The sequence below is a fragment of the Leopardus geoffroyi genome, chromosome E3, assembly GCF_018350155.1.
Source record: "Leopardus geoffroyi isolate Oge1 chromosome E3, O.geoffroyi_Oge1_pat1.0, whole genome shotgun sequence".
NCBI classification, from domain to species: domain Eukaryota; kingdom Metazoa; phylum Chordata; class Mammalia; order Carnivora; family Felidae; genus Leopardus; species Leopardus geoffroyi.
Window position 1 is genome coordinate 3,251,758 of NC_059340.1, and position 26,999 is coordinate 3,278,756.

The window sequence follows — 26,999 nt, forward strand, 5'->3', positions numbered from 1 at the left end:
TACTGCCACCAGGCCTTGACCTTTTTCAAATGATGATATTCCTAACTGCCCACTTCTCTCCCCAAATCATGCCTGAGACCTCATGTTCCTTGATATTGCATACCGTTATCATCATCCCTGATCGATCGGCTGTCTGTCGTCGTCCATAAGTCCATAAAGCCTCCTTTATAAATTAAGTCAGTTCTGTCTCCATGGTGAAATATGTGCCTGGCGGAAATACTTAACATGCAAGACAGCCGGGAAGGACCTCCTCGTCCGCACGTGAGTCTCGATTACTCACCGGAAAACGGAGACGGCTAAGTACCTGGACAATTAATGTTTGCTTTAATTCACCTACCTGATGACAGTAGATTTGGAAATACTTAAAATAATGAATTTGCTATTAAGAATCGCCTATTACTGTTAACTAGGACTGCTTCGTTTTCTTACTGGTGTGTTCGGGTCCTGTGCGGGACATGGAGGGGCAGATCCCCACCTAGCTGAGGAGAGCTTCGGCCCTAGAGTTTGGCTCGTACGTGGGAGCCATTAAAGGTTGAGGGCCAGGAGCAACATGAGCAAAATGCTGTATTAGGAAGGCGAACCCGTCAGCGGCTGTGCGGGCGATCTGGGGGCCCCCCCGCGGCCTCAGCAACTCCAGACGGAAGGGCACGTGGTCTGGCTGTGAACCCATGAGTTCCCTGTTGCTGTGATGCAGGCCACGAGGAGGGCGTGGCTGGCGCTTTCGGGTGGTGCTGCATAGTTTTCAAAATACTTTGCCTCTCTTCCCTCTGTGTGCCTCGAGACAGCGGGGCAGAGGACGCTCACGCGATGCACCCGTCCCTGGGTCACTGGAGTGTGAACGGGGGGGGGGGGGTGGGCAGCTGAGCTGCTTCCTCGGCTCGCTGGTGGGGATAGGACAAAACAGGGCAGGTCCGATGTAACCACTGACGCGTAAGCAAGCTGAACGCTGGCCAGCCCCGATGTAGCTGGTCTGAAATGCCGGGGCGCGGGGCCGGCGGGGCAGGCTCCCACCTCTGGATGCGGTGATCGTCCGGATGGAGAAGCTGACTGAGGCTGCTTCAGCTCCCTGGAAGGAGTTGCTTTCCTCGTCCTGGTGCGAGCGGGACTCCCATTAGCTCTCTGTGTCCGTCTTTTTCTTCACTCTTGCTGAGCCCAAGTTCCTGAATATGTCGTGTGCAGTTTTCCCGTCTGTATCTTGGCTTGGCAACTGGGTCCTCTTCTCTTCGTCTGGGCGTTGGATGGCTGGCATTGGAGCCCAGAGCCCGGGGCCCCTGCAGGTCACAGGGCACCCAGGGGCCATGGTCGTGACTCACACCTCCCCTCGCTGCGGGCGTTTCTGCTTTGATGTTGTGCCCTCCTCACCTCAGCATGGACGCAGGCAGCACGGCGCCCTTGTCCTCCCTCGGGCCTGCAGCCCTTTCCCTACATGTGGTCCCGACTCTTCCTGTGTGCTTCACGTGACTAACGCCCTGGGGAAAGGACCCTATGCTTGTGTTTCCAGACCCTCCCCGACTCCTAACCCTACATCTGTCCCTTGGTCCCTGGACAGAGCTTCTCAGGCGTTCGACAGCCTCTGAGCCTGACCCTCCTGTGAGGGGCAAGCCTCAGCCCCAGGACAAATCAGGGTGGAGCCCTTGTTGACCACAGTGTTGGCGTAACTGTCCCTTGGGCTTGGCCGTGGCACTTGTCAGGTATCAGGAGAGGGCACGAGCAGGGGAGGCAGCGGCCCTACAGCGTGTGCGCTCACACTGCGCCCGTCCGGCCCCCGTTGTCGGGAGCGTCCTGGTCAGCCACCCCCAGCCGAACAAAAGGGAACCGGTAAATTCTGTCCCGGAACCAATGTTCCCACCAAGACAGGACACAAGTAAGAGAGCATTTAGACTCGCAGTTGGAAAGAACCAGGGAGTGGGGGCGGGGAAGCTGGTCTGGAGCGGGGGCAGAATAAACCAGAGAGAAAGTGATCTGATTGGGAGGGGCCGCATCAGAAAGGAAAATGGCCACAGTGAGGGGCCGTGAATAATTTAGGGTTGTGAGCTGTCCTCCCACACATCTGTCTGTCTGCTGACCTCCAGAAACAGCAGTCTTCTAGTCCATCAGGGCCTGACTTCACATTTACTACTTACCTGCCTTCCAGAAGCACATCAACCTTTCTGAGCCTCAAGCTCATCTGCCCTGACTCCTTGTGAGAGAAAGGCCTTGAGAGCCCTGAGCTCTTAGCCAGTATCCTGGATGCTCAGGTTGTTCTTGTTCCTCCTTCTGTGGCAACGCCCAGTACCTGGAACCTACTGTATCTGCATGTTTCCGCAGCCGCAGTCGTTCAGAAAGAAACGGGCACCATCTCTCCGCTGATAGTAAAATCTCAAGAACCATCTGTGTGCCTACTGTGTGCCCAGTGTTGTGTGACGGGCTGTGGCACTGATGCGTGTGCCTACTGTGTGATCAGTGATGGGCTGTGGTACGGAGCAGGAGTAGGGAACGCACCCAACACAGAGTCAAACCTGGGACTTGCGGCCGAGGCGGCGAGGAGAGACTAACATTTGTGAAATAAGAGTGAGCTGCAGAAGAAAGCAGCGTCACTGATGTGTGCTCACCCCCATTCATCCACAAGACCCACGTTGCGAGCATGCTTCAGATTGCAGTCGAGACAGAGGAAGATGCCATCGACATAAAGAGCGACTTTACTGGGATCTACATGGTAGGGCCACATCAGAGGCGTTGGGGCTCATCTGTCTGTAGTGGTTGGAAATGGAGTCCAGCTGCTAGAAACAGACCCAAAATAACAGCTTAAAACAAAATAGAGGTGGGTTTTTATCTTTCTCTCCCCAAGAATGGGCATTCAGCTGCACAGGGTCTTAGCGACAGCTCCACGGTCACCAGACGGTCAGGCTCCTTCTTTTCACTTTGCCATCTTTAGCATTTGCCTCATGGTTGCACATTAGCTGCTGGGATGCCAGCGGTCGCGTCCACATTCTATGAGGAAGGCACAGGGGTACACCTTGTGGCCACGTATGCAAGTATGTTTGCCTTTGACGAACTTTCTTAGGAGTCCTACCTACTGCTGACTCATGCTTACAATTCACCGAATATCTCCATGCCAGAAGCCCGGAAAGGTGCTCTTTCCGCCAGATACATTTCTGTCTGTTGCTAAGAAAGGAAGGGGGGACAGATAGTAGAGGGTAGCTGGCGGTTTCTGCCTCGCTCTTTGCAATGACTCCTGCTGCGGAGTCAAACCCAGAGGATATGCAAGTTCTAGATGTAAAATTGTACGATCGTCTGTCTCACAGCCAGCCGCATGCAGAGAGCCCCACGATCCTTGGGAACCCCCCACTTAAGAATTAGCAGCAAGCGGCTCCGCAGCTCCCCGGGTCCTTGGCCTCAGACCCTCAGCTCGTGGTCTGTTTGGGCACCAGCTGAGCATGCTTGCTGCCCCTGGGAGCCCCTGTCAGTGAGCTTGGGGCTTGGGGTGCCCCTGGCTGCTGGTGCCGCGTGTAGAGAAAGCCTGCGGGCCTGAATTGGCCCTTGAAGCTGCAAAGAGAATAATTTAAATGTCAGCATATTAGAGGGGAAGAGAATCACTCATAAAATTAGTTATTTGTCAGCCTAATTTGGAAAGTTATTGGAACGTATATGCACATGACTCTGGAGTCCGTCAGGACGCCATGGGAACAGTTGGAAACGCCCCGCCTCGGGAAGAATAAGGCCTCCGGCCAGCCCGCCTGGTTCTTCCTCCTCCCCTCAGCCAAGCGGCAAGCCTGACCCGTCAGGGGAAATGAGCTGTAATTTGTCCCGACTTTAATAAGCTCTTTGGATTTCGCTCCTCTTGAGAAGGCATCAGAACGCCAGGGAGAGCTGGTGCGGCTCGCCGACGTGAGGCTGCATGTGACACGGTGCACGGTCATTCTCGAAGAGAACTCCCAAATGTCGCAGCCTCGGCCCCAGGGAGCAGAGTCAAGGGCGCACAGGCAGCCCTTGACCTGAAAAGATCGGCCAGCGCTTGCCCTGGGGGCAGACACCCGCGTGTTGCTGGGCACGTCTTTGGTCTCAAGTCTCTTTTCTTTATGGAAGCTCTCGAAGGTAAATGAGTCATCTGTGCCTTGAGTTCAGCACAATGTGGTATGGATGCTTGAAGAAATTTGAACCCACCTTTCCCCTGTCACATGCCCCCTTTTTCTTTTCAATCCCGTTTATTATTGAGATCTGCTAAAAACGTCTGGGGTCTACCTTGGTTCTCTCTATTCTCAGCATGGGCTAACACCTTGGACACACAGGCATTATTTAATATAAACTTTCTCACTTCCCCTGCTCTTCATATCCCCACCCCATCCACTGTCTGCCAATCCCACTGAATAGATTTTATTAGCAGTGCCTCCGTGACCTTTTCTGCTCCAGGCATTTTAAAATGCGACATATTAACTTACCAATCGGGCAGCAAAATTCTGATACAGTCACAGCCACATGAACTTTCCAAGGGGTGAGAGGAAAGGTCCCTCCTGTCCCAGTAGCTGCGACCAAAAATCCAGCCAACGTGGAACCCGCTCGTCAAATTTCCAGTGTGATTACCCAAAATGAAATGGAAGCGAACTTAAATTGACTCAGGAATTTCTTTCAGAATGCTCCAGAAATCAATATGTTCTCGGTTGCAAGTAGAAAAAGCCTTAGCGTGTAAGTTCTGCATAACTAAATGCCCAGTGTAATTACCAGCGTTGTTCTTACTGCCAATGTCAACTTCAGCAACCTTCCCATCATTTAGTAGGAGAGGCAAAGTACTGTAGTCACTTGAAGCAGTGAGTGGTCCAAATTCAAGGCTCACGCGATGTTTGGTTCCCAAATTCAGGTTTTGTTAAAAATGTTGCAACTACCCGCGAAAGCCCCGTAAAGATACTGTGTGACCATGAAGTCCTCAGGTGACCCTGAGCGTGGAATCCTACGCACTGTTGGAGCATGAGAGATGCTGGCTGGGTCCCAAAATATGCCAGCCTAGACCCGCAAACTTCCGTCCGTTTCTTCACTGTGTTCATAAAAATGCAGATGCGGCTTTTCTATAAAGGGTCCAAAGACAAATGATACTATACATCATCATTTTGAACACACCCAGGTTTTAATTTTTTTCTGGTTTTATTTCTTTATCATTTTTCTTCCTTGAACAGGTATTTTTGCGCTATAATGATTTATTCTGGTTTTGGAACATTACCTTCTAATGAAAGGGAAATATTTCATACTTAAAGAGAAATGGAAAAAACATTTGGTTATCCACATTTCTAAAACATTAGTAAAAGCCCCTAAATGTTCACTTGGGCTTTGAAGGGTTTTCTAAAGTGAGGATTATAAATGAACACTCTGTTTGCAAGCTCCATTCGTACCTCCTCTTGGGAAATTCTCAATGTGGCATAAATGACATTGCACAAAAGATTTGTTTCTCAATCCTTAAGACTTTCTAGACCGCAGGCTGTGCCTACAGAATAGGATAATGTTCCAGATTCTCCCAGAGTCACCTAAAACACTAAGAACTGAACAAAATGATGTGGGATGTTCCATCAGGATTGGGCTTAATTCAGGCTTTTAGAATTTTCCGGAAAGAAAAGAAGAGGAAGCTAGCATTTTGGAGGAAGCCGCCCCCGACCAGTTTTTGTTGTCTTATCCTGCGCACCTGTGCTCCGTGCCTCACCTTGGTCATCGCCCCCCGCCCACCCTGCCCCCCGGACAGCTGTGAGAGATAGGTGTCTGTTTTTATTCCACAGAGGAAAACGGGAGCTCCAAGAGGTAACTCACTTTCCCCAAGTCACATGGCTGGGAAATGCTGGGGAAAACCTAGCACTCCTTTTCTCATTCTGCACGTATCACCCATGGACAGAAATTACTTCCAGATTTCCGGTGCAGCTTGAATACAGAAAAGAAGCGAGATCTCACGTCACTCACGGATGAGTGGCAGGTGGGTGTGTAGTCCACAAGAGGAAATGTCTTTCACACTGAAACCCAGGACACATGCACACACACACAGACACACGCGCAGATACACACATGAACAAACATGCACACACACTCACACACACACAGCTGAAACAAAAGGCTCGTGCGACAGTAGTCCCCCCTACACTGTGTGGTGTTCTTTGATATTTGCCATCCCGTTTCATTCCGTTTCACTCTCGGGTTCTCTAATAAATGCTGGCCACGGCCACTAAATTGATTTCCTGGTCTGCTAGTGCGTTGGGAGACCTGCAGTTTGAAAACCACTGAATTCGAGCAACACAGGGCGTTTGGTTGAGAGCTGAACCCGTGTCCCTTTCAGAAGAGGCTCCTCCACTGGCCTGTAGGACGCACCAGGGTCCCCAAGGGAGAGGCCACCACAGCCAACGATGAGAGACCAAACAGGGATCCGAGCGGGGGTACGGCAGGCAACGGGCCTGGGCGCAGAGCTATGATCCAGGGGTTGTAGGAGGGTTCCAGCCCCTGGATCTGCGCGGATGACCTCGTGAGGGAGGAGGGCTTCCCAGGGTAAGACTTGGCCTTCAGTTGCCACAGGAAGACACATGGAAAAATTGAACCGGTCTTAAATTGCCGTGACCAGCATATTGTTTGGTCATGTACAGACTGGCCTTCCCTGCAAGCCTGGGGGCTCTTTGAGGGCGGGGTCTGTGTCTGTATCTCCAAATCCAAGCACAATGCCTGGTATGTAAATAAACAAGGCATAAATGTATGTCTGATTGAAGACAGATGCTGATTGTTTGTATTTTAGTTTCCGGTGCTGTCTCAATTTACTCTCCATATCCAGCGTGATACCTTCCCTCCCCTCCTGCCTCTTCTGGTCTCAGGAGCTCGAAGGAAAGCCCAGTGCCTGCCTGCTTGACCTCACATGCTGTGCCTCCCCAGCCTAAAACTGGTCCCAAAATAAATAAGGGGGAAAATAAGTTCAGAAAGGGACACACACATCTTCTACAGTATTAAAATACTATTTTTTATTCAGGTCATTAAAAGAGACCTGAGCTTATTTATCCAAGATCGGTCCCCTTAATAACGCATTAGAAATGTTTAATGCAGTGAGAACATTCCGGTGTCTCAAAACGGCAAGAACCATAACAACCCAAGAACTTGTCCGCGGCCTGTAACGATCTGGAATTAACATCACACCCGCCACAAAGATTGCGATAGAGACATCCGTGCAGCACCACGTAGCCAATAATTCTTCCACATAACGAGCTTGCTGCCCCCCTCTTTGAGAGGCATGTGCATTTAATTCTGGGGAATTGCCCGGAGGAGTCCACGCCCACGAATCCCCACCAAGTTCTGGCTCTAGACGCTGCAGCCCTTAGGATTTGACATCATCTACTCCAAGGATAATGAAAACGGGAGCGCGCAGTTGTGGTGAAGACAGAAGACCTGTGCGCCCTTGCACAGCGCAGAGGCACTGCCGGGAGCTCCGACCCCGGCCAGCGGATCCAAAGTGAGGAGACTCCTTCCCAGGCAGGGTGGGCCCCGCGTGGCCTCACGCCAGGTGCTCACCGACCGGGAAAACCGACGGCGCTCTCGAGGGCGTTGAAGGATGAGCCGTTATTGCAGTAACACACTGCGTTTCACAGTTTATCTCTAACAGATACCTTAATAGATAAAAATCGTGTTGGGCAAAGCACTGTGATTTCATTCCGTGCTAACTCTTCGCTTGGGTTTACGTCAGTCTGATGGGGCCAATAAGCAGGGTGCAGAAGTCCGTCATTTTCCTACCGCAGAAGCCCGGACGCCCGTGTCCCCTGTCCCACGAGGCTCCGTGAATCTCTCTGAGCTGGTACTTCCCGGTGTCACCTTCTTCATTTGATCTGACACGTCGTGCGTCTCCAAAACATCAGATAGCTCTATGGTCAGCGGGGTTTTGTTTAGAATGACTGTGAGTTACAACCGATTCTGCCATTTGTGTAGACGGAAGCCAAGATGAATTGTAACGCTGGGCTGGAATTTACTCAAGGGTGTTGCACATCAGCTTGTGTAATTTGCATAATTTTGTTTGAATACTTGAATGAAACATGCCCTTTCAGCTGCAGGGAATGGTTCGGGAAAATTGCTCGCCCGGCATAATCTCAGGTTCTCTGGGCTGGAAATAACAGTACACGTTCCTGGCAGGAAAGGTGGCAGAGAGGCTCGTGAGGACAGGAGTGAGGTCTTCTGCCAACCAATTAACGGCTCTAAATGAAATGAAAGGTGATCGTCACGGGGAGGATGGGGGGAGGGAAGGAAAGAGAAAATGGCAGAAAAGAAACGGCAGAGCAGTGGTTCTCAGTCGGGTCCCTGTGCCACTTGTTAGAAATGCAATCCTCAGGCCACGTAGACCCACTGGATCAGAAAGTCTGGGGGCGAGGCCTGCCGTCTGTGTTTCAAGAAGCCCCCAGATGATTCTGGTGACTCTGATCTGAGACTCACCTCTCTAGAGGTTGGTAGTTAGCAGAGGGCTGAAACCACGAACGCCGCGAGTCTCTCCATATTTATGTCTCTGGCATTTCCGAAGAAAGGGGGATCGTGCCCGGGGAGGGTCGGTACCATCAGCTGGAGAAAAGTGGTTCTTCCCGTGAACGAGGGCACACGCGCTGTGGGGAACGCAGGAACATGGCGTGTCTCACAAGAAATCTCAGCTGTGGTTTAGAAACTCTGACGGTTGGGTAGGAGGCTGAAGTCTTCCTTAAGATAAAGGTCATGACTCGGAAAAGAAAGGAAGATACAGGCAGTGGTCAGTGGCAAATTAGGGTGAGTGAGCTGTGTGGACCACGACCAGCCACCGAGAGTAATGCACGGGTGCCTTGGAGGAGACCACAATCTAGAAGAGCCTCCCGTCCACACTTGTGTCTTCAGCATATTCTAAGAAGGTGAGGCTACACTTCAGTCAAGTCAAGCAGCCTGATCATGTTTTAGTAACCTTTTTCCTGTGGCTTGATCTGTTCCCTGTCAAGGTTAATGGGATTTGTGTTCGAACAATAGACTGTGACAAGGGATGAGTTTCATGTCAGAAAGGATAGGAAGAACACATTCAACAGAAATTCTGTTGAGAAATTAAGGATAGAGAGGAGATGTGTACACGAAGCTATAAAAACACTCGCCGGAGGACAGGACTTCAGGTTCCACTTCAAAGAAGAATCGAGAGACCTGAGTCTATAATTGTCAGGAAGCAGTCACTAGGAGTCCCTTTTGGTCATTCAGAATGAACCACATCCCACCAACCTCATTTCCTTTTGGAGGAGGGTTACTGAGTTGATAGATCCAAATATTAGAGTCATTCTGTAGCTTGATTCCCACTCATTCATTCATTTTCTAATTCACTCACTAAGCACCTTTGTGGCTAAGATAGGGAAATACAGATTGGATGACAGAATAATTAGATGGGTTCCCAGGGCTTGGCTTCACCCGAAGAGTGCAACTTGCCTGACGTACCACCACTTGGAGGATAACTCCACATGCAAAACCCATCATTCTTCTGGGCTTTTCTTGGTCAGCACCTCTACTGGCGACTTGGAGGGAACAGAGATGGCATGCGCATCAAATAGGCAGGGGCCACGGCTCAGAGGGGATAATTCGTGTATTCTATCCCCAGATCAGAAGTAAAAAATAAATTGCTTTCTTAGATTGATGGTTGAAATCAAACCGAACATAAAAGAAATCAAGTTGGGACGTGAAAGGTATGAGGGAAAATACTTCAGTTACGCACACACACCCCAGTCATGTGACAACAAGACGGGGAGACAGGACTTGCCAACAGTCACCATAGAAAGTCTCAGGGGATAGACGAGCGCAGACCCGAGGAGGGCTGAGACCATACTCTTCGTCTGTACAGACCACATGTTTCCGCATCAAGGCAGATCACAGTGCCAAGGAATCCTGGCTGGCTGGATGCCGCTTGGGCACTTGGAGCACGGAGATCGGCTCCAGGCGCCTCAACGTGAGGGGTGGGGAGAAAACCAAGGCTTCTCGGAGGAGGAGACCAGTATAGAGTGGGCAGCGAGTGCTCCCTCAATCCTGCCGCATGGGAAACAGAGAAACAGGATGTCCACTTGGCCCATAGTAGTAAAGCCCAACTGGACATTCCTGTGATTTTCAAATAGTCTAACAGCTGTGTGTGGGGGGGACACTTTACCCAGGAGGCAGATGGGCATCACTGGTCAGAAGTTGTGGAAGGAGAGGTTTCAGTTGAGTGTGAGGGAAAGCCTCTTTGCCACACACAGCAGGGGTTCAGCGCGACCCGAACGGCGGGAACGTGGAGCTGGAAGCTGTGCCGACGGTAGCTGAGGGGCCATCCATCTGGGTGCTGTGGGTGAACCACGTGGCCTCGGTGGCCCTTTCCTCTCCTCCTCTGTCTGCAGAACTCTGTCTGCACCGTCAGTAGGGCCATTTGTATGGCCCTTGCCTCTACGAAGCTTCACAGAGGAAGGATTCTTTGACAGAACTCCGGCTGTCATAATGTCATCGAACAGAACCGTGATGCCGAGTCGACTGTATGTACTGGAGTACGTGTGCATGCCTCGGTACCTCCTCAGGTGCCTACCCAGGTGTGGGGTTGGTGCGTGAATGGAATGGAGTAGGAAATCCGGAAATGGACTCGGTTGCACGTGGAAATTTAGTACCCCGTAGAAGTGGCATCTTGCAAGAGTAAACAGAGACCGGCTTTTTGATAAGTAGTATTGAGATAAGTGGATTCCTCTGTGGGAAAGGACGAAGCTGGGTCCACTCCCTACACCGAATTCAAGGGTGCATTCCAAACAGACCTGAGATGTCCGTGTTAAAAACAGAACCTGCAGAAGTACCAGAAAAGAAAAACCAGCGAATTCCCCTGTGACCTAGAAAGGGGGGGGAGGGGGGGGAAGTTCTCTATTATTCACAATCTGGAAGCAATAAATGGAAAAAAATGATAAATTTGACTACATAAAATGTTTAAATAGCTAAAATATTCTGTATACCAAAAAATACAATAAGCAGAGGGGGGAAAGATACAGAGCAGACAAAATTATCTCCCAGACAAGTTATTAGCTGCACATTAAGCTCTGTCAAGAGCCTCTAAAAGAGAGAAGTAAGAGACCAATATGCAAAAGAAAGAAGTCAAGAAATAAGAAAATAGAATCAACAGCAGTGCAAATGCCCTTAGCCCCGTGAGAAGATGCTCCCTTCTACCAATGAGAGGAGCACAGAGTGAAGCTACACAGAGACACCATTTCTCGCCTGTCATTTTGGTCAAAATGTGAACATTTGACAATATTCTGTGATAAGGCTTGAAAGAGGGGCACGCTTCTTCACTGAGAATGCAGCGTGATACAAACACGGAGAGGTCGATCGGCGCCCGACCCTGGATGCCGCGACTAGTGGGAGGAGGGTCCCCGTATCTCCTCCCAAAGCGTGTATGGATTACAGGGGGAAAGGATAACTCTGCTGAGGCCCAACCCGGCAGCAGGTGGTCACAGGGAACCTCCCCGGCGATGGCACAGATCACAATCGTGCAGAGAGGACTCGACGGGAGAACGGAGCACCACCGCTGTGCTCCTCCTTCCTAAGATCCATAGCTGGAGCCTAACCGAGAAGAAACATCAGACGAACACAAACTGACGTGACAGATGAGCCTGCAATAAATATCCCAAGATGTCCAGGCCACGAGAGTCGAGGAGAAATTGAGCTCCAGGCTGAAGACTGAAGAGACAGGATTAGTAATGGCAGCGCAGGATCTGGACCGGACCCTACCGCCGCAGGGGACCTCACGGGAGAAGCCGGAGGACCTGACGACAAGGTACGCTTCTGGTATCGGGCTTTCCGTGGCTGTAGGGCGGTGAGGTGGTGAGTGTCCTCGTCTCCAGGAGCCACACGGCACGGATTTGGGGAAGGGGAGGGGCTTACCTTGGTAGCTCGCTATGAAACGATTTTGAAAAAAGTCTTTGTATAATCTCTGAAAGCGTCAGACATTTCAAAATGGAAATTACCTGTCTCATTTAAAACTATTGCGAATTCCTTTTCGTCTTCTACCCCAAACGGGTGGGACTTCTAGTGCCAATAACTGGCAGAGTGTCCACTCTCCGCTTTGTAGAGAGTTACTCCAGTGAGACAGATAAAAAAAAAAATGGAGCAGCACGTACCTGAGACGGTCCACCTCAGCGCTAGAGGTTCCGGAAGGACCAGACCTACCCAAACGTCCGTCAGCAGCGTCCTGGGGGAACGAACCAGGCACGGACGCCATTCTGCAGCCGTAAGAAAGGAAGGCGGGCGTTCCTAGAACAGCCCCTGCAGGGAAAAGGGGGGCACAGAAATAGATAACGGGCTTCCATCACCTTTGACACCATGTATCTATTGTATCCGTTTATAAAACTCAATTTTAAGACACTTATAAAAAGTTCTAAAACACTGAAGGCAAAAATTTTAAAAATGAATATGAGCACATATTGAATTGGTGGCATAACCAAACAGAAAGCAGTGACTTCAGGTCTCTTTAAAACATGGTCATTTGACTGTATGTCCCTAGCAGGATATACTCTAGGTGCAAAAAAAAAAAAAAAAGAAGAAGAAGAAGAAGGGAGGGAGGGAGAAAGGTCTACAACTGTTTTCAGCAGTCACGTGGTGGTGGTGTTGAGTTTGGGTTTTAAGGCAATTGCATGAGCATTACGAGGTAAAGCAAGTAAGTATCATGTCGATGTTATTAGGAATGGAGATTTTTGTCAAAGAAACTGAGTTTGAAATAGTAGTATGATGTTTTACCTTTAAAAAAAAAAAAGAATTTTTTAAAAGGCCTAGAAATAGGAACCAATCCCCTCGCACTGAGCTTCCCAGGAACCACAGAAATAAACGGGCTTTCTTGGATAAATAAACGGATGCTTCCGGGTAAGTTATCCAGCAGGTAGCCCATAAGGTGAGCCTGTGAGATCTTGAGAGCTCAAAAAGCAAAGAAAGAAAAAGAAAGAGAGAAAGAAAGAAAGAAAGAAAGAAAGAAAGAAAGAAAGAAAGAAAGAAAGAAAAAAAAAAGAAAAGAAAAGAAAGAAGGGAGGGAGAGAGGAAGGAAGGAAGGAAAGAAAGAAAGAAAGAAAGAAAGAAAGAAAGAAAGAAAGAAAGAAAGAAAGAAAGAAAAGAAAAGAAAAGAAAGAAGGGAGGGATAGAGGAAGGAAAGGAGGAAAGAAAGAAAGAAAGAAAAGAAAAGAAAGAAAGAGAAAAGAAAAAAGAGAAGAAAAAAGACAAGAAAAGAAAAAGAAAAAAAACGAACTATCAAATGCCAGGGAGAACTTGTCAGAAAGACTCAGGCCCACCTGGCGAGACTCCCACGAGTTAAACATGGGAAAATATGAAAATCATGAAAATTAATAATAATAAAACTGCAGTGAAGTGAATGAAAAGTTTCAAATACATTTTAGTCCATGGATTCCTAATAGTATTCCTTTAAAGCCTCTCTGGTCACCTTTGGAGAATGTAAAGGAAACTATTATGTGGTGAATTTGCATAAACCTTCCCGATCAAAAATCTCAGGATGTATAGTGAGATACTTGACCTGATGGATGAACGTAACATTTTTAATATCTGGCTTTACTCCTCGGATGGCTCCATTTAGACTGCATGCAGACTTTTGACCTCTTCAAACACGTGGAAGTTACCGTTGACGAGAAGTATTTGTACAAGTAGGTGGTCGCACGTGTTTGAAGATAATTTATTACTCTGTCCACCCCGTTAGGAGAAACTTCTTCCTTGCCATTAACCGGAATGCAGATAATTCAGCCTCTTTAAATTGCACTTTACGGGCATAATTTCTTTAGGCTAAGAGCTCTTCCTTTTATTTCTTTGACAGACATAATGTTGAACATTTTTTTGTGATGAGGTGAACGGATTGGATTCTGAGCAAATGTTTTTCATATCAAGTATTTCAAAATAATGGGCATTTCTATGGATCTACACGGAAGCTGTTGCCAGTCTTAATATTTTTCCTTCAGAGTTCAAACGCTGACTCCTTTAGAATTATAAAATCGGTCCCATATCGCTAGTGCACCGTTTTTAACTCCGTCACCACGCGGAGTTTCTTCTTGGAACCCATACGTGTCAGGATACTTCGGCCAGATCTCGGCAGTTCTCCCCTGTGTCCGTCTGCTCAGGTGCTCAAAAATGTCAGTTAAGTACGCCACTGTTGGGACCCGTAACTCATCCTTCAACAAGTCTTCCAAGGGAGGCCCAGTCAGTAAAACTAATAACAGTGATCATAACTGCTTTGTTCAGTTCACACACTCTTGCAAGACCCTTCTTTCGGACAAGCCCACAGGCTTCCACCTGGAATTGAAACGGGAAACAGGGAAGTCCCCGTTTTCGAGGAATGCTATCACAGGACAAATGGATGGCATGTCAGATGGCCCAGAGACAAACTTAGCCCAGGTCATTAAGCCAGAAAAGTTTCCGTCACAGATTGGTGAGTGCTGATATTTCAAACCTCGCCTGACGTGTAGCGTTATCTTGAATCCCTCGAAAGGAAAGCTTCTGTCAAAAGGGATGCCATTTTTTTTTTTCTTTCACAAAGCAACGACAAAAAAAAGGTGGGACTGTAGCATGCTTGAATTTTGTTAGATTTACCATTCTGACAGCATCGTTCAATGCGGCATTCGGGGGGGCCTACAGGCCACCACTTACAGAGGAGAATTTCTCTGTGAATGAAACAATGGATTTCTGGAATCTCAGACTTTTCAGATTGAATTTTGCAGTAAAATCTTTATACCCTTCTTTTGGCTTTAGTATACATCGCTTACAAATGTGTTCTTTGATGCATATAAATACACATTTATTCCTAGCATCCATTTAACTGTGACCATTCCGTCCTTCCTAGCATGTCTGCTATGCGTGCGGTATACTGTGGTGCCCCCCGCCCAGATCACTTCCTGTGGGGGACACGCCTATCACCAGTGCCGGCACCCAGCGGGGAACTGCCCACTGCTTCACTCAAGAGGACCCCCCTCCCATGGTCAGCCTGTGGCTAATGGCTCGATGCTCTGGGCATGGGAAAGCCTAGTCCCTTGGCCTCTTTGGGACAACAGCTTAGATCAGCCGAGGCCTCACTAGCTGCCATCTCGAAGAGCATCTTCTCACGAGCTGTCCTCACTTCCTCACCTCCTTCTAGGTGTATCCTCTGAGCCCCCATAACACTTAATACAGGGAATGCTTCTTCACAAACAGGGACACTCAATCTAACTCGAGTATGTATTTTTACAACAAAGTAACGTTCTACCCATCTCTTTTGAAGGAGTCACTCGGGACGTTTTGCTTTAATAATGTTCCGGACGAAGTTTGTCTCTCTCTGGGTCATCCGACATATCATCCATGGCTTCTCACAGTGCCATTCAAGAACAGAACCTTTCCTATCCCCCGTGCATCATCGGTCTCAGACTCGTTGCTGACAGTTTGCACTCAGTCTGGCAAGAAGAGTGATTCTGGGGTTGCAGGAGAATTGTTGGCTTTGGCTCTCAAGTGCGGGACGACGTAACCAGCTTCTTGAACTTGATCTGATACGGTTGCAACCAAAGTCATAAATACCCTTCCTTCCCATTGTGTAGCTACAGGCAATTTCCCACTTGTGATCTTTTCTGTGTAAGATCAGTGCTGGGGAAAGGGGTTGCTGCAATTTGCCTGGTATTGTCACTTCATCACATTCCTTTCCTGTCACGTACTAAATTTCGGCTGAAGAAGGAGATTATCCAAGCACACATCTCAATTTCCAGTCATTGCCATGACATTCCTTGGGTAGAAAGTTCTTTTACTTTCGGAGTAGGTGGACCTAATGACTCCCATTAACCAGAAAGTTGTTCGTTATGCTGGGGAAGTATGTCTCTGTAAATATAAAATAGTGTTAATGATATAGATGTGAACAATTGTAATAAATATTATATACTTAAATATAAAGTACATAAAATGGACTGTAGGTCTTAATGACTTGAGAAATCAACTTTTCATAAAAGTTTTGTTACATGCATTCTTAGGAATGTTTGCAAACGAACTGAGTTGAAAAATCAAAAAAAAAAAAAAAAAAAAAAAGAAGCCTGCATAGGCAGTATTAACATTCATTTCTATTTGATTAAAGAACTAAAAATCTGAAAAATTCATGACATATAAATATTAACTATGTATTCTATCCCAAATATTTCAAAAAGTCAATTACTTGGAGCAGTAAAACTCTGTAGTCTTCTTTAATGAGTTGATTTATTTATATAGCTTATTATTTTAAAACATTTTTCGATTTCTAAAATTAGTAGACTCATTTTGAAATCCATCAAGAATCTGATCTTGCTGAATTTACATGACTAACCAGGAAGAAGGGAAGGGAAGGAGGGAGAAGGAAATTTCTTTAAGATCAACCCAGGGTGGGGCGCCTGGGTGGCGCAGTCGGTTAGGCGTCCGACTTCAGCCAGGTCACGATCTCGCCGTCCGTGAGTTCGAGCCCCGCGTCGGGCTCTGGGCTGATGGCTCAGAGCCTGGAGCCTGTTTCCGATTCTGTGTCTCCCTCTCTCTCTGCCCCTCCCCCGTTCATGCTCTGTCTCTCTCTGTCCCAAAAATAAATAAAAAAAGTTGAAAAAAAACTTAAAAAAAAAAAAAAGATCAACCCAGGGTGGTGCATTTGTTAGTCAGTGAACTTCACTGACACTCGCCCACAACCCAGAGTTCACATTAGGGTTCGCTCTCGGTGCATATACTCTATGGGTTTTGATGACAGTATAGTGACCCGTGTCCGTTATAACCTCACACAGAGTGGTTTCCTTGCCCTAAAAATCCTCTGTGCTCCACTTTCTTCACATCCCTCCCTGCCCTCTGACAAGCGCCGACCTGACTGCCTCCGTGGTTTTGCCTTTTCCAGAATGTCACGTAGTTGAAATCGCACAGTATGTGGCCTCTTCAGTCCGGCTTTTTTCACTTAGTGACGTGCAATGCATACATGGGTATAGTTTTCGAGTGTAATTCAACAGTGGTAAGTGTTTCAGTGGCTGCAGACCGCAGTTTGCCACTCTGAAAAATTGACAGACGGCAGTAACCTGGGCGCTGGTGTGGCCCATCCCAGGCGCCTGACGGGCCGTGCAGCGCCTCCTGCTGGCCCACTCCAAGAACCATACCCCACCCCACCCCCACCCCCCGCCATTGCGTTATCCCACCACAGACTTTTCCGTAGCAGATAAATTCCTGTTTCTAAAACTCCTGTGGTTTTTTGTTTCACATGCCGGAGTCATTCGGTGCCCTTGGGTGCTGGGTGCTCACGACAGAGATCCTCGTCCTTGGCTGTGAGAATCGAGACAGTGCTGAATGGCTTGAAGCTGTGTTGGATTTAAGACTGAGAACATACTGGGTTCAGTGCTGGGGGAATTATCTAGAGAAAATGTATTTTTTTTTTAAGCAAGGAAAACCACAAGAGAAAAAGAAGTGCAGAAAACCACACTTGTCACTTTACCAAACCTCTTCAAGGCCTGCAGTTAGGGACAGGAAAGGAGGACACTTCACATGCTAATTATCTGGGGAGAAAATGCCCCTGAGGCCTTATTGGGAGCAGTGGGAGGCCACAGCTCCCCTCAGATCTCCTGTGAAGCCTGCAGACAGGTCCCAGCCCTCCGCCCTCCCCCCGGAAGGTCTTTCAGCCTCTATTGGAAGAATTTTCTGGCTGTAGCTCTTCCTCTCACTTGAGAGGATTTTTTATTCCACTGTCCAGGAACGTGTGAGGCATTTCCCGCGACAGTAATTAGGGCGGCAGGGAGCCTATGGATGCCCAGGAGAACTGCTGAGTTTGTGGGTGGAGCCCAGGGTGGGTGAGAAGAAGGAACCTGAGGCTCCAGAGTCTCTGTCCCGTGACTTTGGGGTGGAAGGGGCGTCTGGCTCCGTGAGCTTCAGTGCAAGGGTGTGGCACGAGCCATCCTTACCTCCTGACTTTGCGTGACTCCAGGTGAGAGAGCCTGGGCAAGACAGAACCGCGTCCTTGATCAGGTCACCCCAGGGCCCCCGGGGCCCATGGTGGTGAGACCACGGTGGACCCCAGAGACACGCTGACCTTGGGGTGACCAGCCCAAACCAGGAAAGCATGAGCCTCTCGGGGCAATGATCATGTTGTCCCCCAAGCACTGCAGAGACGCAAGATGTCCTCTGAGGACACCAGGAACTCATTGCTCATTTAATTTATGCAAAATCCCAGTTCTTTGCAAGTGTTATGTTCTAGAGAACATCACAACGTTGGACAGGGAGGCTGTATGGAGTCTCAGTCCACGAAACCTCAGCACTGAGCCTGCGTCCAGAGAGCGCGGCTTCTGGGAGAAAAGCGCAGTCGCTCGGTGGTCTTCTCCTCCCAGCCACTCCTTTTCTTCCCTCCTCCTCACCCATCTGGGAGTCTGTCCTTTATCCCTCCGTACAGACTGTTGACATTTTATGGGACTCTCAGCAGGTGAGATTAGAATCTATCCCCGGCCAACTGTTTTCTCCGTGTCCCCTCTCTCATTTCCTCCTTTTCTATTTCTTTTGCCTGCCTGCTCTGGGATTAATTAGCTGTTTTTGTATCTACATTGTTTTGTTTTGTTTTTTTTCCCTCGCTTGTCTTGTTCTGTATCTCTTTTCAAACTCACGTAGTGATTGCTCTGGAATTTAAAATCTATATCCTTAGTGAATTACAGTTTCTCTTGAAGTGCAGCTCGTGCATAACGTGAGAACTTCACCAACAGATGCTTCCGGCGCCTCCCTCCCACCTTTCGTGCCATCGGGGCCGTTCACTTCACTCTTACCCACATTACAAGTCCCGAGAAAATGCGGCTCTTGTAGCTTTAAACAGTCAACTCTATTTCAGAGTGAATCAAAACAAGGAAAGAAATAGATCTACCTTCATTTGAACCGTGTCTGGAAATCATTTCTCCGCGTAGACGTGAGGTTTGGGTGTCCACTGGACAGCACATTCCCCCAGCATCTCTCGTAGTCCGGGTCTGCTAGTAATGAATTCTCTCCATTTTCGCCTTCCGGAAAACATCTTTATGATGCTTCCACAGGACAAGAACCCCGGGACGATAGGTTTTCCCATCGGTACTTTAAACATATCATACTCCATTGCCTTCTGGTTCACGAGAAGGCCGTTGCAATTCTCTCCTTCGTGTATCTGTCTGTCCGTATTGAACTTGTCTGGGCATCGGCACCAGCCAAGCCCTCCGTCCTCTGGCCGCTGGCGACTCATTAGGAAGTTTAGCTGAGTTTCCCTTACCCGGCTGTACGGTGTCCCCGATGGTGCTGCCCTGCTGTGTCACCGGTGAGCCGGCCCTCACACTCTGACCCGTCAAGAGGCCCATCTTTTCTTAACGTTCCAGACCACCGGGTTGTCCTGTTGACCTCGGCTTTCTGTGGGCTCAAGGAAAGTTAAGATTTTGTAGTTAGTTCAGCTTTTTCTTATTCCTGGGTGTGAGGTTCTTCCCAGCTTTCTGCATCCTAGGCACCGCGACCCCCCCTGGGCGCTTTTAATCCACAAATACTGAGTGGGGAACGGGACCGTGGACTTGGTGGCTGGTGGAGGGAGGGTCTGAGGTCTAGTGCAGCCAGGGTTCAGAGCAGATGGGAAGAGAGTGTGACTTGGGCAAATTTTATGCGTTTTTATTTCTGCCTAACGAGATGAGCCTTCCAAGAGGAGAATAATGAGAGATCACGATGATCTTTCAACAGGACCATGCTCTGTTCCCACATGTTCTGGGCCAGGAGACTGTGGTCTTTGTTTCTTTACCTTGAGCCACAAGATCCTTTCAGTTTCTGTGTCTTGTTTCTGAAACAAGCAACCTTCCTTTGCAGAAAGTTAGATGTCACCCCCAGGGTGCTAGTCCCCTCCTTCGAGGCCGCTGGGGTTCTCATCCTCCACCGGCTCGCCAGGTCACATCACTGCCTTTTCCACAACGCTTCTGATTCCCCCGTTGCCTACTGTATATGTGATCAACCACTGGGTTCGGCACAGGAGGCGATGCCCAAAGCAACCTAATCCACTTCCTCAGCCACACTGCCCCTGTGCACCCCATGTTTCACCACGCTCACTGTTTTCTCACAGTGTGCCAGAGATTTCATAAACACCAGACTTTGCATGCTCCATTTTCCGGGCGGAGAGTGCCTCTCTCAAGGCCCGTCCTTTTGGACCTAGTCCAGATGCCTCCTGACTTGAAGGCTTCCGTGCTTTCCTAGGGCGGACTCTGCCCCGTGAGTCTCCCGCTCCAGGGAGCGATTTGCCTGTATCCGTCAAATGAGTATCTCCCCTAGAATGTGACTTCCTGGAAGGCAGGCCATTTGGCACATATATGGCTGGTCAATAACAGAAAGACAGCAAGAGTGGAAAATCTTAAAAATAGTGGTCCCGTAACAGACCAAGAGAGATTTAGCCTCCAAATGAATGAATAATCCATATGGGAAGGGATGCCTTTTTTTTTTTTTTTTTTTTCGATACGAAGGATAAATGGGCTTGAAACATAGTGGTGTCTAAAGGGGGAGGGGCTTCTAGATGAAACCTTGCCTGAGTCTCACACGCCAAGTAACCAAAAAAGAAACCAGAGAAACCTTTCATTAGCTATTTATCTTGGGATTCCTGGGAAAGCGTCACCCGTGGAATGAGATGATCCAGTCCACTTCTCCGCCTATGCCTTAAAGAATTCTCCAGAAGAAAATGAGAAATAGCCTAGTTCTTTTTCTCTGTGATGCCACTATTAGCCTCCAAAAACATTCATCACACTTCGCTCTTCTCAATGGCGTAATTGCCTGTGAATCATGAATGGCAGCTCAGGGTGTCTTTCTCTTCTCTTCTCCCTACTGTGCTCCTGCTGTTTGCCCTGCTGTCCTCCACGACCGCCCGGGAACAGTGCCTACCGCACCCCCCCAGAATGTGCAGACGGACGCTGTGAATTCCACAACCATCCAGTTCCTGTGGAACCCTCCACCTCAGCAGTTCATCAATGGCATCAACCAGGGATACAAGGTACCCGGACCTAGCTCAGAACCCTGGGTGGCTGTCGTGCTGTGTTATGGTCTTGTGGGCTGCCCACCCCTCATCTCATCAAGAACCCGTGGCACCAAGCTACAGTGTATGTCGACCTTGGTCAGGGCTGGGGGGTGGTCAGCATTTATCCAAGGTCTTATCACTTCTACTGGTTCAGGAACTCAAATTGTTAGTTTTCAAGAGGACGTTTCAGATGCAACAGAGTAATTTCTTTTGAAAAAAGCCATTCGTTTTAAAATTACCAGTGGAAAACCTATCTCGATTGATTAGAATCAGCATTTGTACAAACACTTCTTCCCGGCAAGGAGTCCTCTCAGAAGAACAAAGGGCACTGGACGCAAGTGAATGATATTTCTATCAAGTAAGGGCATTTATTCCTTTCCCCTCTAATTTAAGGGAGAGTTCTGTTTATAGAACCGAGACCAGAGAATTTAGGACACCTACCTGGACTGAATTAGACACACAGACCGATCCCCACCATCCAACCTCCTTCTGTCCTTAGCTACCAGAATATATTACCTTCACAGGTGCATTTGGACATAACTTCCCCAAGTATAGTTCATCTTGCCGACTAGATCAGCTTCTAGCTGGCCCGGGGTCCTGTGTTAATTTTACCTACAACGGATTCACAGGTGTTCTGCATTAGAAGGTAGACTTACGGAAGATCTTCACGGGGAAGGGACTCCACCTAGTCCACTCGAATTCTTGGTAATTTCAGATTCGGACGGTATCATTTCCTTAGACACATGGTTCCCTTTGTTTCCCCACTTGGATTCAACTTACACAAACACTTTTTGGTTTTCACTACATGGCAGATGTAGCTAGAAATTTGTCCTGCCTTTACTTCTTTTTTTTTCTTTTTTTTTTTTTCTTTTCTTTTTTCTCTTCTTTTCTTTTCTTTTTGATTCCCCAGAAGAATCTACAGTCAGAAGCTTTTTTGAAAGAAAATCATAATGATCAGATCAACCAAGATGATTTTGCCTCCTTGGCTTTCCTGTCAGGTCTTATTGGCAAGACCAGAGCATTCATTCGATGGCTCGACGTCGGTTTGATCTCTATAAATACGCTTTGTGTCCTGAGGCAGGTCAGCCTTCAGACCTAATTAGCCCTGCAAATGTTTGGCGTCACAGGAATCAGAAGTCCCACTCATACATGATGTTGCCCGCATGTGAAAACAACATCCCTTAGAATATGTAGATGCACTATTTTTCTTTAAAACTGGAATCAACCTCCTCAAATTCTTTTCAGAAAAGCAGTGTGACATAAATCACAAATAATTAAGATTCATTCCCATTGAATCAGGGGGCTTCTTTTTGAGCCAGAGTAGGTGACTATCTGGGAAAAAATATTTGTGTCCGTGTTTCGTTGTACTGATTAAGTTGAAGAAAGATGGTGTCGTCTTTATTGCTTAGTGTCTGAAAACACGTACATCCCGCATCATCTTTAAGTGAAGCGTAAGTGAAAGTTTGAGGAATGTCGGTTATTTCAAATTGAGTTAAAGTAGAGATTTTATTTATATGGACACGTATCAAATACATACAAATATATGATCTCAACAATCTACGAGATGTCTCTTAAAGTCAGTATGTTTAAGTGGGACTCTAAAACGTTAGACTTACAGAGTTTCTTGATGGTGACGTGGCTTTCTTTGGAGTTACGTCAACCACAAAATAAGATTCTGATACAGACTTGAGAATGAAGACATACAATTAAAAAGGATTTCTTTCTTACCCTGTCCCGTCCCAGCTTCTGGCATGGCCCGCAGAGATCCCGGAGGCCATCACTGTGGTCACCATTGCGCCAGATTTCCATGGAGCCCACCACGGGTATATAACGAACCTGAAGAAGTTCACTGCCTACTTCACGTCAGTCCTGTGTTTCACCACTCCGGGGGACGGGCCTCCAAGCACGCCTCAGCTCGTACGGACTCATGAGGACAGTGAGTACCCATCTGTCGTGGTCGCACCAGCAGCCAAAGTCAGCCCTCCAGGAGGCCCAACCGCTGTCTCCTCCAGCTCTGGGCGGGGCCCACGGAGGGTCATCAGGAACCCTCCGTGTCCTCAGTGTTCGGGGTGCCTGTGCTCTAGGGAGATAGTCAGTGGAAAGTAATGGTAATGAGTGGTGGAAGACGGTCCCTGGGATTGGAAGCCTGGCAGGCAGACAGAGCTCAGAGGGAAAAAGAAACAGTCTGGTCTCAGCCCTGTGGTCAGCCTTTCATCTTGCTGGCCCTCTCTTCCCCCAGATTTCAACTTCCAACCCCCTTATCTTCTAGAATGCCCTGCCAGGCCTCCCAGCCTGCGTCTTCCCTGACGCTCCCCGGGGCATCTCACCCTGGGCCCCTCTGAGCACCTTGACTCGGTGTTGTCTCTGTCCAGTCAGTTCACACCAGCTCCTGCTCTGTCCTCAGACCAGATGACACTGCGGAAGGCATTATATGGAGAAGTCACCTGAGAAAATGACCACACGTGTGCACAAAGACACCGACATAGGGAGGCTCACTGCAGTTATTTGCAACTGCAAAAAAAAAAAAAAAAAAAAAGAAGAAAAACATTCAGATATTCCAGAGGGGTGTAATTGAAAAACTTATGGAATGACAATATACTAAATATTTCGTCAGTACTAAAAAAAAAAAGTTTAGAGAGAAAATGGTCATGATCTAATGATAAGTGAAAAAATAATATACAAAACTGTATGAGATCCAAATTTTATAAAAACATTGTATAAAACTTGTATAAAACTCCATGAGATAAGAAAAGACCTTGAAGAAAATACGTCACATTTTTTTTTAATGTTTTATTTATTTTTGAGACAGAGAGAGACAGAGCGTGAACGGGGGAGGGTCAGAGAGAGAGGGAGACACAGAATCCGAAGCAGGCTCCAGGCTCTGAGCTGTCAGCACAGAGCCCGACGTGGGGCTCGAACTCACGGACCGCGAGATCATGACCTGAGCCGAAGTGGGATGCTTAACAGACTGAGCCACCCAATATGTCACATTTTTGACGGTTATTATCTCTATGTGGTGTGATTAGGAATTTATTTTACATTTTTGTTTGGATTTTGCCACATATCTCATTTCCACAGTGAGTGTGTCCTCTGTTTATAAGGACAGTTGAAACTAGTAGACATTTGGGGCGCCTGGGTGGCGCAGTCGGTTAAGCGTCCGACTTCAGCTCAGGTCAAGATCTCGCGGTCCGTGGGTTCGAGCCCCGTGTCGGGCTCTGGGCTGATGGCTCAGAGCCTGGAGCCTGTTTCCGATTCTGTGTCTCCCTCTCTCTCTGCCCCTCCCCCGTTCATGCTCTGTCTCTCTCTGTCCCCCAAAAAATAAATAAACGTTGAAAAAAAAAAAAAAACTAGTAGACATTTAAGACAGTGTCACCCAGGGCTGCCACTCGTCTGTCCTCCAGCTCAGGGTGTGGCCGGCCCCCTTTTCCACCGATGACCCCGATGGGCACTGTGGCGGTGGGGTTCTGACCTCCCTGCTCCTTGTGACCTTAGCCTCTGCAGTGCTCAGAGGCAGCATTTATAGGGGTCAAGGCCGTCCAAAATGAGCTTCCTCCTCCTAGCTGCCATCTCAGAATCCTGTTCACACCCCAGTTCTTCTCTCGGAGGATGAAGAGTCTGACCATTTCTCAGATCTCCCTCATCCCTCCCTGACTGCCCTGACCCGCTGAGCTCCCAGTGAGCTCATTTCCTTCCCAGATAAACGATTACGTGGGCCCCTAACCTGTCACACTCTCCGTAACCCGGCTCTCGCTCCACCCTGTGACTGTGACTACCTTGCCGGTTCAATTCTGCAGGTGCCTCAACTGCATGGAGTGATAGGATTATGGGATTTGTCTTTTCAGCGAGTGGACAGATAACGGTGGATTGATTTGCAAATGTTGAGCCACGCTTGCACACTTGGAGTAAATCCCACTTGGTCACAGTTTGTAATTATTTTTTATGTTGTTGGATTCTGTTTGCTGATACTTTGTGGGTGATGTTTTTGCATCCAAGTTGATGAGAGATACTGGTCTGCGGGTTTATTTTCCTGTACTTAATGTCTGCCTGGTTTTGGTGTCAGGGAAAGGTGGGCCTCATGAAATAAATTTGGTTATGTTCTCCCCCTCTTCCACTTTCTAGAAGCAATTGCATAAAATTGGTGTCAATCCTTCTTTAAATGTTTGGTAGCATTTTCCAGTGAAATCCTCTGGGCCTGGAAATTTCTTTTGGGGGAGCGTTTCAGTTTCTCCCATGGTTATACTACTGTTCATTTGTCTGTTTAATCTTGGTTTGGTGTCAGTATCTGTGATTTTCACGTGTGTGGATGTCACACTCCTGGCGGTAGTCCCTTCTTCCATGGCTGCAGGATATGTCATTGTGTTCCTTGTTCATTTATGATAGTGGTGTTCTCCTTTTATATTTCTGTCATTCTTCCTAGAGATTTATCAATTTTGTTGATTTTTTTCTTGAGGAACCAACTTCTTGTTTCATCGAGTTTTCTCTAATGTTTTCCTATTTTTGGTTTCGTTGATTTCTGCTACTAATATTTCCTTCCTTCTGCTTGCTTTGGGTTTATTTTTTGATCTTTTTTTAAAATTTCTTGATGTGGGTACTTAAACTACGGACTTAAACTCATTTCTATTATAAACAGTTGGTGCTATAAATTTTCCTCCCCATGCTGCTTTAGCTGCATCCCACATACTTTGATATATCGTGTTCATATTTTGCTATAGTGTGTTTCATTTTCATTCAGTTCTATGTATTTTTATTCCTTTTGAGACTTCCTCTTTGGCCCACGAATTATTTAGAAGTGTACTATTTAGTTTCCTTGTGTTTGGAGATTTTCCCGTTGCCTTTCTGCTACTGATTTCTAGCTAGATTCCATTATGGTCAGAGAGCACACTTTGTACAGTTTCAATTCCTTTAAATTCATTGAAGTTTGCTTTATGGCACAGCACACGGTCAGTCTTGGTAAATGTTTCATCGCAAGTGCTTGGAAAGAATAATGTGCATTCTTCTGTGGAACCTGCTTTTCAGCTGCGAATGTTATGCAGCCCTTCCCCCGCCCTCAGAGTTTAGGATTAAAGGAGAACGTTGATCGCATTTAGCTCTTTCATTTAAAAAAGGATGTGTGCCTATCTCATCAAGTCTTGTTCCTACTGTAATTATATCATAATTAAATGCTGATTGACTGGTTCATTCATCCATCTGTCCCACACAGAAACAAGTCTGCACACTTAACATTCACGTGTCTGTGGAATGCCCGCCATGTGCGAGGTAGCCAGCTGGGTGTCGCAAGGGTTACAAAGATAAGTCAGCACAGCCTCTGCCTTTGGAGCTTACGGCCTAATAGGACATGAGGGACATGGCTGAGGCCAGTGCCACTGAGGAGGGAGGCCTGGAGAAGAGGCTGCAGCCGCCCAGCGAAGAGGGACAGAAAATCGGTGGGGTGTGGGGTAAGTCTTGTGGAGGAGGTGACAGTTTGACAGCTGAGCTTCTCACGCAGAGAATGGCTGAGGCCGCTCCAGGGAGGAGAAATAGAACCGACAGTGGTAAGGAGAGTGTGTGAGCCTGACAGGGTATGACGTGTTGGGTGTGGCTGCAGTGCAGCACGGGGTGGGGGGTGGGGGAGGGAATGAGCTGGGAAAACTAGCTGGGAGCTGACCCAGAAGAGTCTCGACCGCTAAGTTCAGGCACTTGGACAAAGACATTCTGGGTATTGGGGAACCACAGGAGGTTCTCCATTAGGGGTGCTATTTGAACAGATCTGTAGTTCTAGAAGCTCTGTCTGGGGGTTTTGTGATGGCTGGACTGGACGTACGGATGAAGGATGCTGGGAAGAAGGCACGAAATTCCCCCGAGTTCCCATCTCCAGGCTGTGGAGACGAGGGGCAATGGATCCTGAAGACGTGTCACGGGGAGTTTGGGTGCTCATTAACACAGGGGGACTCGTTAATAGAGGGGTGGAAAGAATCACCCAGGATGGCCTAGCATGCTGAGGTTCATGTGACTGTCGATGAAGAAGCCAGCAGTGAAGATGTGGAAAAGTGGTCTGGGGTGAGGACGCGGGGCT

The 26,999-nt window shown here is 48.0% G+C and overlaps 1 protein-coding gene across 1 annotated transcript in view; it reads left to right on the plus strand.

Annotated features, from left to right (window-relative positions):
- The window catches only part of SDK1 (sidekick cell adhesion molecule 1), an 888,340-nt gene that overhangs the window by 709,497 nt on the left and 151,844 nt on the right, over positions 1-26,999 (plus strand). The window contains exons 19-20 of the mRNA XM_045462082.1: positions 20,808-20,923; positions 22,691-22,883. Coding sequence (XP_045318038.1) covers positions 20,808-20,923; positions 22,691-22,883 — 309 coding nt within the window. The remainder of the gene's footprint in view (positions 1-20,807; positions 20,924-22,690; positions 22,884-26,999) is intronic.